Consider the following 17578-nt stretch of genomic DNA (forward strand, 5'->3'; position numbering starts at 1 on the left):
TTCACTTTGGTGAGCTAAAACACCGGGATAGACAGACGGGAGAAGAAAAGGGAGGAAAGAAAGAGGGAAAGAAAAACAGCGGGGAAGAGGAACAGTGATAAAGGGCATAAAACCAAAACAATCAAAACAAAACAGACAAAAAATACATATGTCAATCACCTGGTGAGAAAGAAAAAAGAGAAAACAAGCAAAAAAAGAGAGCAATATAATAAACAACATCATCACAATAATCTATGTGAATATAACAGTAAATACTAAATATTGAATATTATTGTGCAGCACATAAGATCAACAGCGCACAGTGTGTTTTGAGGTAGGAGCCAAAAAAGGTTTAGTTTGTTTGTGTGAGCACCCGTGTGTACACCTGTGAGCATGAGCGCACTTGTATTCAAAAGGTTACTTCATGTAATGATCTGCTAGAGGGTGTGGGGAGCCATAGCCCCGTCCTCCAGCACATGAAGCAGGTATAGAGGAGATCCTGGCTCCAGACATCCAGAGACCCCCAGAACACAAGAGACCAAGGAAGACCAACAGAGGGGCAGCCGTGCCACTCTCCCAGAAAGAGCTGAGGAGAGTCCCAGATGAGAGGTCACTCAGCAGCCGCGGAGCAGAGGCCAGGGGGAGTTGCAGTGACGTGCCCGTGAGCTCCGCCGGCAGCCAGCTGTGCCGGAGTGACCGAGCCCCAGGCCCAGAGGCCGAGGGCACCCCACCCCCCGAAAGGGCCCGAGCGAGCCCCAGGCTCCAGGCCCCGACAAGCAGCCACCAGGAGTGAGCCGGTGTGTACCTGGACGCCCATCCCCGGACACAAAGAACCACCAATGCACCGATGTCTGAGGGCGTCTGCCAATGGAAGGGGGAATGGTGGGGGAGATAGGCCTCCATACATTGGAGGGCCTGAGATGTCCCTACAGAGGTGGCGTCTGATACCCGACCTGACATATAGACACAGACAAACAGGCACACACAGATACAAACATCCATTCCCACCTTCATGCTCTCATATGCAATTACTCAACACTCACCCAACGTGGAGACAGACATAAATAGACACTGTACACTCCCCAAGCATACCCTAAGCCCCAGATCTAGGTACCCTTGCCCCTGGAGGGGGAAACTGCACCCAGACCCAGGTGGTGTTACCCTCTTCCCTGGGGTGGAGAGAAGCAGACCGCCCCGACTCCGCAGCAGCAGGGAGGCCCCACATTCCAGACCCCAATGGGACGGCCAACTCCTCCTCCCAGCCCAACAAAACTGAAACAAAACTGAGCTACTGCCAGACAAAGCCACAATTCTCCCTTCAGCTTGGTGATACTCTTTATTGGTTGTGGAACTTTTTAAAGAAACTGAAAGCATTCAATTCCCCAAAATGGATTTTCTTTTGCACATATTAAGTATTATTTAACCAAAATTCATGCTTTATGGTTTCCAGCAGCATTCAGCATCCTCATACCTCTTTCCTAAAACAGGTTCTGATGATTTGTCAGAAATATTTTAACCGTCAACAGCAGCCAGTATGATGGTGTCAGTTCCTGGCAGCACAGCAAACAAGGTGTCTAAGAACGGAATGTTGTCCTGCAAACATTTGTGGATACACCTCCTCCTGGTCGGATAAGTATGCACTAACTGCCCTTCTGGCCTGTTCTGTATAGACTCACCTGACAGCTTGACGGTTGAGAAGAAGTGATAAGAAACGAGAAATTAAGTAAGATTAGTCAAAGGTATTTAGAAGACCTGACAAAAGAAGAGAAACTAAGCACGAACAAAAGCAGCTACCCGTCTCACCACCTCGGATCATGTCGCTGTCAAAGCCAGAGGACCAGCTAGCCTACGAGCTGAGCTGTCCCATCTGCCTTCAGCTCTACTCGGACCCGGTGGCTCTCCCCTGTGGGCACAACTACTGTCTATTCTGTATCCGCAAAACTATTGACAGCACGGATAAGACTGGCAAAATCCTGCCGCGCTGCCCAGAATGTCGTGAGGAGTATCCTGGCACGGATAACCTGCAGATAAATTTCAAACTTCGCAGCATCATTGAGAACTACAAGGCCACCGCGCTGCTGCTGAACATGCAAGCCGACTGCGTGGATACCAAAATGGAGGTTTTCTGCGATCAGTGCATAGATGAGCAGTCGCCCGCCGTGAAGACCTGCCTGAAGTGTGAGGTGTTCTCTCTGCTCCAGACACCTTCGGAAAACACCACGAGAAGGAGTTGTTCAGTGACCCCACCCCGTGGTGGAGCCCACGACGGAGCTGAGAGTGAAGGCCTGTTGCCCTCCCCACCAGCGTCCCCTTGAGTACTTTTGTTCCAACGACATGATGTCTCTGTGCACACGTGCGTCGTAGAGGGTCATCACGAGAGCCACGACGTTCTCATCTTTAGCGTAGCTGAAGAGGAGATGAGACGAGCGCTGGAGGCCCGAATAAGGTACTTTTGACTGCATTAACATTTTAACATTTTACCTACTGTTATATTGTAGCATATATATTAGGAAGGGGGGTTATTATATATGTATTAATAAATAAATTGATAACCTACAAAATGTGGGCATATCTGGGTCAGCTGAGCATGCACAAAAGTGAAAGTAGTGCTCAGACAGGGCTTGTAGACTCATGAATAAAATATCAAGTTATTACAAATGCATAATTCATGCTATAAATATGTGAATCCCATCAGGAACTTACTGTTGAGAAATGTCAAAACCTGAAATCCTGTAATATAATTTTGGAACAATGTTTTAAAAGACTATGCTCTATGCACATGGGACATAGACATGGGAAACCGAACTTGTTTCACATATAAATTAAGGGCTTGGCACCTTCAGTGACTCACTGCCATTTTTGAGGAGTGGTGAAGAATCTGGAAATGCCAAAACAAATCTGTCCTGATAGGAATAACCTGATGACCTTTGGCAGAATCTAAGGGAGTGCACAGTTTCGTGCTATACATACAATTCAAAAGTGCAAAGTCAGACCGTTGAATTTAATATTTTGGACCAGAAAATGATCAAACTTTGATGGAATATGATCATATATTACTTAACATTACAGAAAAACATTTACAGTACTATATATATGTATATATAGATCTGTTTTCTCTACTTGTTTTCCGAAAGCACTTACGAGAAAAGGGGCACCCAGTTTTTCCAGATCCGAAATCTTTTATGCTTATACACAATAGAAAGAATCCTGTCGTGTGAAACTCAAAAGATCTTAAAACATATTACATGTGTGTTTGCAGGTCATTTCTAGCAGACTGCAGCTGACAGAGGGACTCCTGCAGAAGACAGCAGAGGATCAGGGAACCTCTGAAGCTGTAGGAGAAAAAATGGTCAGCAAGGCTGTGACAGTCATGGACAGCATAGGTGCTCTGGTGGACAGGTAACCTGCTGCACATTTGCTGCTAGTAACACTGCCTTAAAAAGTAGCAGGTGGTGTAATTAAGCAAATGCAGTGACCAAAGATGGACTTAAAGGCTTTGAAAACACATTTCCCCAATTACAGTCTGAACTATATGAGGTATGAATGCACGCTCAACAATCTCTCATAAAACCAAACACACCCTGTTCTGATAGAATATCCTCCACGAATCTTTGACTTTAAAGCACTTGATAAAAATGTTTGCAGGTTTTCATTTGATTTTTGTGGTTAAACGTTAAACTCTACAACCATCACAATGTAAAAATAGATGGAATGAATTCTCAATAAGAACAGGAATTATCTTTTTTCCCAAATGCTTTAAAAAGTCAGCCAGTGTTCGTGCACAGTATGTTTTCAAACAGCAAGATGACAAATGATATTGGCTTTAAAAAGGTGTGGAAAACCCAGAATGCATATTTCAGAGGTGGTAGAACAGTTTCTTCAGGAGCTTCTCTCTGACAGGATGTGCTTCATATTTTCAGCAGCAAATAAAAATACAGACGCAAAACTTCGACCCCTCAAAGAATGTAGTAAGCATGTATGTAATTAATGCAGTTCATCTGCATTTTAGGCCTACCAGCGTCTGTTTTGTGGTGCAGATTCAAGGGTGTCTGTAACACCCTAATACTTTAGTAAGTTTCAAGAAAACATTCAAGAAGGTATATCTTTGGAAGGAAGTAAGACTGAAATGTAGAGCTCAGTCACATTAGTGAGGCTGTGTGTGAGCTAGTTGTACGTTAAGTTAAATAAAAATATTGAGCATGCATAGCAGCAATTTCCCCAGGGCCAAGGGACTGTTGGAGGAGTTTATTATGTCATAGGTTGTCCAAATTAATATATGGACGTTCATTGCTGAGGGTTGGAACTTTCTGGAAGTTCAGGAACTTCTGGGTGTGCCTCCTAGCACATTTCTTATCATTTAGGTAGTCTACCAGCAGCATTTCAGCCAGTTTCATCTCACAGGCATTTTCTCAGTACCAGGTATTTATTAAAAGAACAAAAACAAAAACAACTCACATACATAATCAGATGCTATCTGTTTCGCTTTTTTGTTTGATTTTTAAAAAACCATTTGGCTAGCTGGCTAACCTTATCTAATTAGCACAGATTATAACTTAGATTGTTGAATATTTTCTGAGCTTTGTGATTATTTCTCATTGTATGGACGCAATGGATGCATGTACAACTTTAAAGCAGACACAGTGATGAATCGATCTACCTGACTCTGTTTAGTAACATCACGATAATAAAAGGAATAAAAATGACCAGTCCGCTTCACTTGTGTGCTGTGATACAGGTACAGGGATCGCCTGCTTTTGCTCTTGGAGGAGGAGAGAGGACAGCGCCGCAAAAGCTGGCAGCTAGGCGTGAGTGCACTTGAGGAGCAGCAGCAGCAGCTGATGGAGGCCCAAAAGAGTGCCACAGAGGTCCTCAATGAGACGGACACATGCATCTTTATACACAGGTACAGAAATCTGCCCTGCTATTACAATTAAAAGAAGAAATATATAGAACAATGTAAAAATGAAAAGAAAAGTGAAAGTGATGCAGTATTCTTACTGATAAACCGACATTTAATTGTTTATTACCCATGGCATATGGCTAGATGAGTTGAGTAAGTAATAATAAATCCTTTGCTCTCCAGGTTCATGCAGATTGAACAAAAGCTGAGACATGTTGTCACCAGTGCCATTTCCTCCAACATCCCCTCAAAGGCTCCACTCAATAATATGTGCCTGCAGGGAGGTCTCAAAACCCAAGACTTCTGCACAGAAATGACCCGCCTCATGGATTCTCTTCATATCCTCCTCAACCACTGGAACTCACCTTCAGCATCTTCACCGCCCACCCCAACCTGCTGGTGTCCAACGATCTGCGCACAGTCAAATACAGCTCCAACAAGCAGTCGTACCCGGAGCACCCCGAGCGTTTCACGAGTGCACCTCAGATCCTGTGCAGCCAGGGTTCTCTGGCGGCGAGCATGTATGGGTTGTAGAAGTGGGACCCAATAGCATGTGGTCATTGGGCGTGTGCTACAAGAGCATTCCTCGCCGTGGTGACCACAGCCGTCTGGGGCACAACACTGTGTCCTGGAGGCTGCAGTGGAAAAACGGCAAGCTGACAGTGTGCCAGTGCTCCTCAAATGTGGTCCTTAAGGGAAGTGACCACACCACCGGTCAAGATTGAGGTTGCACTGGATTACGAGGGGGGAACTTTGACGTTCCACAGCACCAAAGGGCGCAGGGAACATCTCCACACCTTAAAGGCTGTGTTTAAAGAGCCTGTTTACCCGGTATTCAGTATACTTTCAAACACACCAGACTCCTGGATCACACTGAGCAGTGGGATGTGAATACATCCTGCATAGAAATTGCTTGGGTAGTCAGCCAAGTGAACTGCCTTCCAGCTAACACAAAAACCCGCAATACGTCTGCTGCCTTGCATTGTATAAATTTAGCATTACAATCACATGAGATTGTTTACAAAAATGTGTTATTCATGTTTTGGGTGTTTTAATAGAGTAGATTTATCAATACAGGCGCCTACTACTTTTGTGAGATCTTGAGGCATAAACATTTATGTCACAAGATCATGTTTCCATTTGTGGTGTTTTGTAAATGTTATTGGAACGTGTTGAATGTTGTGTTTGCTCCCCATACAGTAAACACTGCTGTGCGCAGACGCTGACATTTAGGCATAAACCGAGACATGTTTTGTGTTTATTCTATAAATAAACTTATCTGGCAATGTTTCTGTGTGTCTTGTGACCAACTTTCTTTGTCTCAATACTTTTACGGGTGCATAGAAATACTCTATGCCGTATATAGCCTTTGATTGGCTGTTGATATTTCAGCCATTCAACTATGACCCTGGAGTTGCCAGGTGTGCCTGTAAATCCTTGTTTTTTTTTTTAAGCGATTAAGCAATTTGCATTTATCTGACTTCCCCCAGAACACACATGTAATAATTTCTTATTAACAATTTCGTATTCACACGCAATGTTATCATTTCCAACACACGATCTGACCTTTACACATGTGCAAGAGGAGGATGGTTCACGAAGAACCTGGCAACCCTATCCCTTCTGTCTCACATTCTGTCATTGGGCAGGACAGCAACATTATTTCATATTATAAACATTTTTCTCACCACGAAAGCTGTGCGTTTGCAGCAGAAGCATGGGTTCGGGAGAGAGTACAACAAGAAAAGTGTCCTTCGGTGTTGACGATGAGGACAGGGTCAGAATTCTCCGTGGAGTCAAGGTAATGCTAATTTAGCTAGCACTTGAGAAGCCATGTTAGCATTACTTTAATGTCTCGTTTAGCGCTGACTGGCTATTGTCAAATTAAGTTGTTGCTTTGTTCAAGCTATCAGTCTACGACCGGTAGAGTGTCACTGCTAAAATGAGGAGGTACAAAGGTAGGAAGAGGGTGGGACAGGTTGTTGAAAGAGCTGAAATATGTAAAAAAAAAATGTTGTTACCCCAAACTCCATTCGTAATAAGGTGAAAATAGTAATGTTCCTTGTTTACAAGTAAAAGAATATACGTGGCAGATGCTCTAAGAAATATAGAAAACTTTAGCACCTTAAGGTAAATTCGGCATATACATTGCCTACTTAGCAGGAAAACTAATTGCCCGAAATTAAACCTTTTAGCTGTTACCTAGTCGCTGGCATTTGCTAACAACGTTAACACAATAACACATTTAGTTTGCATTGAAACGTTAAAGTTCGCTGTTATCCTACGTGAACATGTCTGCTGCACAGTAAGTGTGTATCAAAGAAAAACGGGGAGACTCGTATAAATGTCATAACTGCCTAACATGTTGGTTTAACTGAGCATATGTTTAACTAAAAGTGGATGGCTTGAAATGAGCAGATTTCAAACGAGGTTTGGTGTTGGAGTTGACGCCTCTTTACAGTGTTGCTTTCACGTGCTGTTGGACATATAGAAAGCTTATACTTTTAACACAACCAAGTAGAGCGAGTTAGTGTATGCAAGTGAAACCAATGAAACACTAATGCAGTTGCATATATAACTAAATTGTCGTCTTCTAAAACAGGAAACGATAATGAACAAAACAACAATAGAAATGATTTCAACAGGGTATAGGCATGTCTAGTTTTGCTGAGCTTTCGGTCACCTGTCAAGCGCTGACAAAATCAGTTAGATAATCATACACCTCCATGTTTATTTCTTTTCTGAACTCGTTTGTGGAGATTCTTGCATTGTCATAATGATGCAGATGTGTACTCATTTCACCTTTAGCCTGTTTGGTGTGCATGATTAAGTGGTAAATTAAAATTTACCACAGTTAAACTTCTTGCATGCGCACACATACAGAAAGTCAGCTGGTGTGGGTGTGTGCCTCCAAATATCCTGACATTATGAGGAAATGAAGACACCCTCAGATCCTGCAAAAACAACGACTGGAAATTAATACGTTGTGGTGGAATGCAATGGGGTTAGCAGGTTTGTAAATGTAAAAACAGTTTTTATGTAGTGCTTTTCTACTCTGAGCACCCAAAGTGCTTTTAAAATCTTTTGTGAAAATGTCTGTAAGAAGAGAGCTTGCCTTGGTTGCACATTCAGTGTGACTCATAGAAACAGTGAGTCAGTGCTCCCTCCTGTGGTTTTTGGGGTAGTAGTGCTTAAGGACTTCCCTGGATACACAAAGACACACACACACACATACAGATACACATACAATAGAGGTTCAGTGATCCTCTATTAATGGCATGTTTAAGAGGCTCATGCTTTTTTGTTGTTGTTGTTTTTTTATCTGAAGGATTACACAAATGTTTTTTTTTCTATGAAATAAATAAAACACGTCGTGTATATTATATGCTTTGTTGACTCTGTTTGTCCAGCTGTCAGAAGATGTTCTGCAAAGAATGAGAGGAGTTGCCAACATTGCCCCAGACCGCACGTCATCACCTGCCTCAAGCCCTCAAACAAACACAGGTAGTGATCATTTTTGAGATTAGATTCTATTGGTGCCTCTGCACTTATCAAGTTTGCTTAGAAGCCAGTTTGTTTTAATTATTCCCCTTTTGATTGCTGACAGTTTATTCTCTCTCTCTCTCTTTGTGGGAGTAGGTTTCACTGAGTCCCAATATTAACCGTTTTATTATCTCTGTGTGAACACACTGACTGGAACTGAGGTGTGAAAAAACCTCACCCGCTGTGAATTAGGCGTCATTGTTCTGCTATGTGCAGTTGCAAGTACAGTGTGCCAACATTGTGTGAGAACTTGATAAACTTTGACACATACAATTCAAGGGAAGTGGACAATTTGGAACTGGTTCTCGAGTCTCATCTGTAAATGCAGTATCACATCAGCTGAGAAAATATTTTTTAAGAAAAAAAATGTGTTGCCTGAGCTTTTTAACTAAGCTTTTAACTTTTAACTTTATACTTACATATCTATATTATTGCTAATATATATATTGTAATATATCTATATCATGGCTAAAGTACTTCTGGATGGATGCAAACTGCATTTCGTTGCCTTGTACCTGTGACATGTGCAATGACAATAAAGTTGAATTCTATTCTAACTGGACACCTGTGTCAGAATAAACTGAGAGCGGGAAATGATTTTGGCAGCCAGGGAAACGTTGTGGTGTCCTCGTTTAAAGAAAAAAAAAAAATCACTATTTTTCTTTTTCTTTAGTGGAATTTAATTTACTGAAATCGACTGTTGCTTATCAAATTGTCAAACATTGCCAGAAAATGTATAGGGTTTTACACTTCTATTAAGAAAACACAGATTCACTATCAACTAAATGTCTGACCTAAAGTAAATTTTGAGCCATGAAAAATCTTTTAGTTCATACAAACATTTTTTTCTTAAGAAAGATTACAATGTTTGATTATATAGTATTAATTATACATGTGCATTAGTCCCTATTTTGACAGTAAAGCTGTAAGCCACAAAAGTGCCAAAGTTGTTTTTACCTTGTGTGATAATCTTTTTTCCTTTGAACATTTGTTGTCTTTGTTCAGGCCTCCTCTCACAGTGCCAGCTCAGGCTCTCAATCTCAGCAAGGCCCACAGCAGCGCGCACAACCCAGTTCGCACTCCAGCAAATCGGCCTCCTTCAGCAAGGAAGATCAGAGGAGGTGAGTTAAAGGAAATTCAGGATACAGATTTTAGTTAAGATTTCTGCCTGGGTGACCATTTGAATGCATTGCAAATAGAATTGCTGCATATTGGAGCAAAAGGTTTTTTGTGATTTGTTATAAATCACAAGGTTGTGTTTCTGTTTGCGTTGGAAAGAGAACAAAAAATGTGGAAGGTGTGCCACATTTTTTTTTTTGAAGGCTCAATCAAAAAAACTAAAATGAGCTGTAACAGGATAATATGCAACACTGTGAAGGTTTCAGAAATATGATCTGATGCTTATCATTTCAGAGAGCCTTTAAATCGAGAGCTTCTTCTAAAAGAGTCCTGACTAATTTAACCTGCAGGGCATCATGCATGGTTTCATATTAAGTCAAGTTAAGTAAATGCATAAATAAATACCTGTAAAAATTATCAAGCTCCTTTTTCCATTCTGGGTTGTGCGATTGTACAACATGTCTCTGTTTTGATGGAAGCTGTTTTTGTATCCAAAGAGGTTTGATTTTTGCAAGATGCAAGCTTGCTAGTTCAATATTGGTTACCAGTGTGTCTATATAAAGTAGTTTCACAAATTATTTTAGCTGTCATGGCCTTTGCTATTTATAAGCTAAACTCAGGTATCACTTGACATTTGAGACCCGGGTTAAACTGTGTTGCACAGGATAAATCATGTTTGATAAGGACCTTCATTAATAGTAATTTTGTTCATTTGAAAATGGATAAAAGGAGGTAATTCTTATTTCATGTCAGCATTCTGATTCATGTCTAATGAATGAACTAAACTCCTGATAAGTTTGATGCTACCCTACAATGCATGTTTCTAATATTCTATGGAGGGAGCTTAAAGTGTTTCTATACTGCCCCCTAGTGGACATACATAAATATATACATACAACATCTGACTGTACTGTGGAAAGCCATGAAAAACAGTATAAAAGATTAGTGTGCGTTAAACCTCCATTCTTTGTAACACCTACCATCAGGCCATGTGAAAAGGCTTCTGGTTCAATAGAAGGCTATGGGAAAAAGGTCCTGAGCTGTGACCTCTGTAAACACTTTCCCGATGACTTTATGGGCTCAGTCACTCATTTCAGATTATATTGAATTAAAAATAAAGACTTTTTACAAACAAACAAAAAAATTTGGTCTTTCAAAGTGTCATGAGGATTATCTGTAATCCATCTTACATACTTTAATGTGTCAGTTTGCCATTAATGTAAGCAATATTCATTATATGTATGGTTTAAGGTATGAACAACAACAGAAGTTACTGAAGGAAGAGTGGGCCAAGATGGCACAGCGAGAAATGGAGGCGGCAAAGGAAGAGATGGCCAAAGCCACGAGCCGGGAAAGACAACAAACACGGCTGGAAGCTGAGAGGACCAAACAGTTGGTATATACACACCCACACACCCATGCATGCGTCAGACATGTTTTCTATTAAAGTTTAAATCTCTTGTTTCTTTCATGTGTCGTGTTGAGCTGCTACTGCTACTAGTTTAAATAAGAGTGAAGTAAGTTCATATTTAAAACACTTTAGTCCAGGGGTCCCCAATCCCAGTCCACGAGGGCCGGTGTCCTGCAGGTTTCAGATGTGTCCTTTATCCATCACAGCTGATTTAAATGGATAAATTACCTTCTCAGCATGTCTTGAAGTTCTCCAGAGGCCTGGTAATGAACTAATCATGTGATTCAGGTGTGTTGACCCAGGGTGAGATCTAAAACCTGCAGGGACACCGGCCCTCACGGACTGGGTTTGGGGACCCCTGCTTTAGTCAGTCACACTGCACTAGGCAGGACCCTGTAGGAAGTAATTTCTCTGCAAGGGTTAATACAGATGTCTCTGAAAGTCGGTCAGTACGAAAGCTTTGGGAGTCTAAAGCAAGACAAGAGGGGTTTGCAAAGTGGTAGGAGATTCAGATTTAATCCAATTAAAAATTGCCATCACATCCAAAGTTATAAAAAATCAAAAAGTATTTTTTGCATAAAATAAAAAACTATACTCCTACAGCCAACCTTATATGTTATGTATGACCTAATGCAACCTGAAATGACCCTCTGGGCATTGCTGACCATTTGCTGTATATACTTAAACAATAACAACTCTGTACTCCAGCTTAACTAATTGCCTCTTCTAGTTTTTCTTGTTACACCTAACACGCCTTGCCTCTCCTTCGACTGCCGCTCTATGTTTACAGAAACTTTGTGCATCATTTCTGTTAATATGGTTATGATGTGAGTGAGGGATATGATGTTGCTTCCCCCTGCAGTATCTGCCAGTGACCCATTGAGGGAGCTGTTGCTGCCTGTGTACAGTTCTTTAAAGTTTTAGTCAGCAGTCATCCTAGCTCTGTTCACTGAAGAGGTCAGGTGTTGCACGAGTTTGTTGATAAAGTTGTGTAAAAGTGGATTAATCTGAGTGGGAGGAGATAGGTTTGACGTGGTGTCAAGATGTGACTCAGTCTGATGAGTTTGTCTGTGGTTAAATCGGAGTATTCATACGGACGCAAATTGGCTCTTGAGATTGAATTTGCAATTTCCATGATGATACTCCCCCTGCCTCCTCCTCGTCCTCCTTTTTATCCTCCCCTTCTCACCTATTACATCCCTGTTCTTTTTCTATCTACTCCTCTTTCCCATGTTCTCCCTCCCTCATTTCTCTTTCTTCTTTCCTGCCCTCACCCCCTATCTCACTCTGTCTTTCTCTCCTTTTCTATCCCAGCCCATCACTCTCTCCTTCCTGCCCGGGAGACGGTATTATCAGCGTAGTGCAAGCGGTAAATTGCACCCTGAGAGTTTCCTGGAGCTGGAGATAGGAGTGGTGCGGAGATGCCCGTGTAGTCATGGGTGGGGAAGGTTGAGGGGGGGGCTCTTGTTGTACACATCAGCCGGTGCCTGTTTCATACAACTCTTCCTCCCCCTTCCCCTCCTATTACACCCCCTCCCCCCCATCGCTGTAGCGCCTGTCTTATCTCCACTCCAACATACTCCCACTGCTAATAGAAAGCTGCTGGAGGGATGCGCTGAGCAGAATGACCGCTTGAGCAGGACTGGACCTCCTGATGCTGAGGGCTGCTTGTAATTACTGTTTCTGTGCTATGAAAACCTACATGCACATGCATACGAAGTGTGGGCAGACTTGCTCACATTCTTTACTCAAATTTAATTTTTTATTTTTTATTTTTTTTGCTGTTATGGAGTCAGAGAGCATGATCACTCATCTTCCACAGTTCTTTGTCCTGTGCACCCTTGCATGGGTAGTTTTTTTTTTTTTGGTCATTTATAAGAATGTCATATTTTGTATCACAGTAATACAGACATAGCAAAGAGTATATCTAGTGCATACTGTATGAGCAGTTTGCCTAAACTTATCCATTAAGGTGTATCCATTAATCATCCATTAATCACCTCCAGCCAGCAGATTTATTTATTATAATATAGCATATTTCCCATAATTGAGTGGTTTCTGTGAATCTCCAACCTCTTGGAGAATCTCAATAAAAGGTCATATAAAAAGAAACTAGAGGTATGTATTCAAAGACATGCAGGTTTAGTACCGGTTCAGCATTTAAAATATAGTTTTTATGTGGATCAGCAATACTTTGCTAAATTTTCACTAAAATTGCTCATTTAAGTTGCAGTATTTTATTTTTCTGAGCCCCAAATTACTGGAGATGGCCATGTGAAATATTTCAGGGCTGAATAGCACATTTACAAAACTGTCCTGAGAGTTCAAATGCACTGCAACTTGAAAAAGACAAATCAAGTGCTGCAAAAGCACACAAAACACAAAGAAAGTTGAAGAAAATACAATGGAAACAGAAAAAATTCCACAAACTCACAAAACCCAACGGCAGTGTTTTTGGGAAGACAACAATGTGACGAACAAGCTAACAGTAAACAGCTAATAGCAATAGTAAAGTGTTGCTTTTTCTATTTGTTGGTGTTTTCTTAAGCTGCAGTGTGTTTGAAATCTAAGGACCACTGTACGTTTAAGCTTTATTAAAAATGTTTTAAATTTAAAACCAAATCGATTTTACTTTCAACCAGGAGCCACAGTCTAAGGGAATGTCCTATTTGTGACCATCTTTCATAATCAATATGGATTATGTTTTACTAGCAAAACTGGTACATGGCATAGAGCACATGGATGTTGGATGTTCACTGTTTTTTCCGATAAATCAGTGGAGGAAAAGATGGGATTTGGGGTAAACTTTAAAAGTGACATTTCACCGTGTAGGTTAGGTGGTTGATTAAAACAGGATTTAAGCCAATGAAAGGTCCTATTTCTTCCTGCCATTGTAATACCAAAACCTGTGCTCACATTGTAGCTGTGATTACCAAATTCTTTTAGGTGTAAAGGATTTAGATCATTTTTAAATCTCAGTGGTGTCTCTGTGCTTTTTTGCTTTTGGGAAGCGAAAGAGCATTAGGACCCAGAACAGGCTAATCCCATCAGACATGACATGTACACAGTGTAGATGGACGAGTGTTTACAAGTAAAAAACATAATAATAAAAGTGAATATTTTGTTATTTTTAGTGATAAAAATCTAAATAACTTTCGAGTTTTGATGGATTACATAGCTGGCAGCAAAGTTCTCTGGCACCCATGGTCAGAACCAATGTACATTTGGCAGGGAGCCATATTAATTATGCAAGGAAAAGTTTAAAGCTGTGACAGTTATGCAATATTTCCTGAAAAGGGAAAATAAATGGATGAGGAAGACTGAACATATGAGACGATTCAAAATGGGAGCTGACAGCTGATTAAGCATTTACTAAGTAATTGGGAGCAAGAAGGATGTGAGGATGAAAAAGAAGTGACGGAACATTTTGTGAAGGGTTAGGATGAAGAATGAAGAGGAGCCGGGAATGAATGGGAGTGAAAGAGAAGATGACACGCATTTCCTGCGGAATAGAACTGAGGAGAAGGGAACGAAAAAGGAGCCCTTTACAAGCGATTGAACATTTCGTGAAGGATCCACAAGGAAGTGGAAGGGAAGCGCAACAATGGGTCAACGAGAAGGAAGGAGGGACTATTTGTAACGCTTCTTTGTCGCATTGGGAGGATGAATTGCAGAAGGAGGGTGTGATTTTTAAAAGCGGGTTACAAGATGAATAAATATTTCGCACAATCAGGAGATGTTAGACAAGGAGGGATGAGGGGTGGCAGGGGTTGAGAGAAAATATGAAATCTGAAGGAGAAGGACGAGGAGGAGAACAAAGACGGAAAGAAATGATGAGCAAGAATGAAAATGACAGATGCCTCAGCACTGCATACAGAGGGGAGGGATACGTGCAGGGAGAGTTTAAAAAAAACAAACAGCTGAGTAAATGCTTCCTGTGGAAGTTGAAATAAAGAAGATTTAGATGTAAGGCATGAAGACTGAAAGTAGCACCACTAAGTTTAACTAGTTTACTAGTTTAACTAATGTTTATGATGATCATCATGATGATGATCCAGAAAGAAGACGCAGCAGGTGACCTGCAGAATTGTTAGAAAGCGGAGGATTAGGAGGAGAGAGGAGCTGTGCAAATGTGTGCCGAATGGACGGAGTCGCGATTTATCCTTGAGTGTCGGAACAAAGGTGTGAGGAGTGGGCAGAGAAGGTTGCTACAGGTGACTCAGTGCCCGCTGTCCTCGTGCGTGGTCGCAGCACTGAGTCACACGTCAAGAAAGAGCCGGTCAGCGATGTGTGGCGTCTGCTCTTTAACTGCTTCTTTCTTTTCCGGTGCCTTTCACTCCCTCGCTCATTTCCTCCTGTCTTTTGTGCTCTTCCTAGCGCACTGCCTGATCCTTCTGTTCCTCTGGCCCTTTCCTCATCTTTCAAGCCAAAGCTCTCGCCCACTCTGTGCCACACTCTGTGAATAGTCTTTGTTAATAGCAAATCTTCTGCAGATTAATTTCAGAATAAGTGTGTGTGTGGGGGGGAGGAGAACGGGAGAATAGAAAGAATAGAAGCAAGTTGAACTAAAGAGCTAAAAGGGATTTTCTCTTTTTATATTGTATTAATGGCCTTTTGGTGCGTCTTGAAAGCCCCACCCCCCCTTTAAAAATAAAAAAAAAGGTTATAAGTCACATTAGCATATGGTAAATTTCTCTCTCACAGAACAATTAGGAAGACTATTTTATTAGCTGCCCTTTAACTTCCTCTGACTGAGCTTGGGCTAATATAAAATGCCAGCCTTGTTTTTCTCATTCTTCAAACGTGCCTTTTAAGCACAGGTGAGTCAGTTGCATCTTACTTGGACTTAATGTGACAGGGAACATGTAAGGTGGTTAAAGGGTATTATGCAGGGAATTTTTCATGTCAGTATAACACTTTTAAAACTATTTAAGGCTTCTGTTTATTCAGGAAACCTCTGTTTGGGAGGGAAAAATGTCCTCATCATCATCAGGTATCATTGGCCAGCTGTCCAGTTTAAAAAAAAAAAAAAATCCTCAGGGCTTCACAGAAGAGAATTAATGGGCACACAAGCAATCTTTACATCATGAGGAGATGTTCTCAGGCTTTGATTTGCTTTTAGCTCAGACATAAAAGCAAAATAAAGCCTGATTACATAATATTAAGAGACATTATTATTAACATAAAGCCTGTCTTATATAAACGTGCACACATCTAATTCATAGAGAATGAGATACTACTGCGTTGTTCTGGGAAATGTCCATGTATTAGCTGGTTACATGCACTCTGGGTGTACTCAGTTTGAATCACTTCCTCCAGTCGACACTAGATGGCAACAAAACCATATGCCATATTTCATATGTTGGCCTGTCTGTCTTATTTTGCCTGCTGCTTTGTCCCTGTGCACATCATGCACAAAAACTAGATAAATTTGAAATTCTGTCACCAGAAAAACCAGTCACAAATGCTATTCCACCTGCTCCTCCAACACTAATGGAATCTGTCTGTGCCCTCCTTGTACATGTCCTATTGTCTGCCATTATTTTTACTGTCAGAATTGCCTGTGGTACAGCGCCAGGGCACTTTTCATTGTAATGTTCATATTCGTTTAGTCTTTAAGGAAGCTATCATATATATATATAGAGCTGTTGATGCTCTTTGACTCACGTGCTGTAGGGATGTTCCTGGATCTTTACAAAGAAAGCAATTATCCTTATTCAGATTTGCACCAGGTCACTGAGTGAGGTTTGCATTCTCCATATTTAATACTTGTGAGGTTTTTGGTTTTTTTTTATGTTTGGTTTCTTATTTTGATGACACATTAAATTTGAGCCATAAAATTGCATGTAAAAAAGGGTTAAATTATATTTTCAATTAAAGTTTAAAAGTAAATCATTATTTTTTGTTTGGTTTTTGTTTTTAGGACAAAAACATATATACTGATAATCGAATGAGCTCTTGTACCCACGTGTACTAAACATCCTTCATTATAATTTCTTAGTACATGTCATTAAAAAAACAAAAAAATCCAAGTGCAGCATTACAACCTCCGAATCAAAACAACACCTTGCACACTGTGTTGGACTCCTCATTAATACTGACAGTGGTGTGTTACTATTTTCCCACCTTTAGCTTTTTTTCCATGCTATTCTGAACAGTTACTGCAATATCAGTGCACAACTTTTTTTTGTCAGTGTGGTTTGAATTGTGTGTATCTACAACTGACTAACACACAGATATCTGGCTTTTCCTGTGTGATGTAGCACTGTCAGGCATTTTTGCTTTAATAAAAGTTAGATTTTATATGAAAGAAAAGTGCAGCGGCCCTGAGAGGTGCAGTGCAATTTAAGAAAACACTAGCAAACAGAAAAGTTTAATGCAACACAACAAAAATAGAAAACAAAGCCACAAAACCTCACAAGAAAAAGCAAAACCTGCAAAACACAGCTGTAGTGTTTTTTAGGAGACAGCGACAAGACTGAAAAGCTGTGGACGTAAGCTAACATTAAACGGCTAATAGCAGACATGTATCAGTGTTCTAAACCATAAACGGTACATCTTAAATAAACTCACATTTCCTTACATCCTTTTCGCCCTCACAGCACTGATGAATCCTCTGCCTGTTT

General features: G+C 40.9%; 1 protein-coding gene and 1 pseudogene across 1 annotated transcript; both read left to right on the forward strand.

Moving 5' to 3' along the window:
• Window positions 1–1614: 1614 nt before the first annotated feature.
• LOC113017851 (E3 ubiquitin/ISG15 ligase TRIM25-like) lies at window positions 1615–5992 on the forward strand (annotated as a pseudogene).
• A 449-nt stretch (window positions 5993–6441) lies between these two features.
• LOC113017850 (MICOS complex subunit mic25a-like) lies at window positions 6442–11003 on the forward strand. The gene is made up of 4 exons (XM_026160954.1): window positions 6442–6680; window positions 8290–8383; window positions 9429–9543; window positions 10793–11003. The coding sequence occupies exons 1-4, from the start codon at window positions 6597–6599 to the stop codon at window positions 10986–10988; spliced, it is 489 nt and encodes a 162-aa protein (XP_026016739.1). The 5' UTR covers window positions 6442–6596; the 3' UTR covers window positions 10989–11003.
• The last annotated feature ends 6575 nt before the right edge of the window (window positions 11004–17578 follow it).

The sequence above is a fragment of the Astatotilapia calliptera genome, unplaced genomic scaffold, assembly GCF_900246225.1.
Source record: "Astatotilapia calliptera unplaced genomic scaffold, fAstCal1.2 U_scaffold_220, whole genome shotgun sequence".
NCBI lineage: Eukaryota > Metazoa > Chordata > Actinopteri > Cichliformes > Cichlidae > Astatotilapia > Astatotilapia calliptera.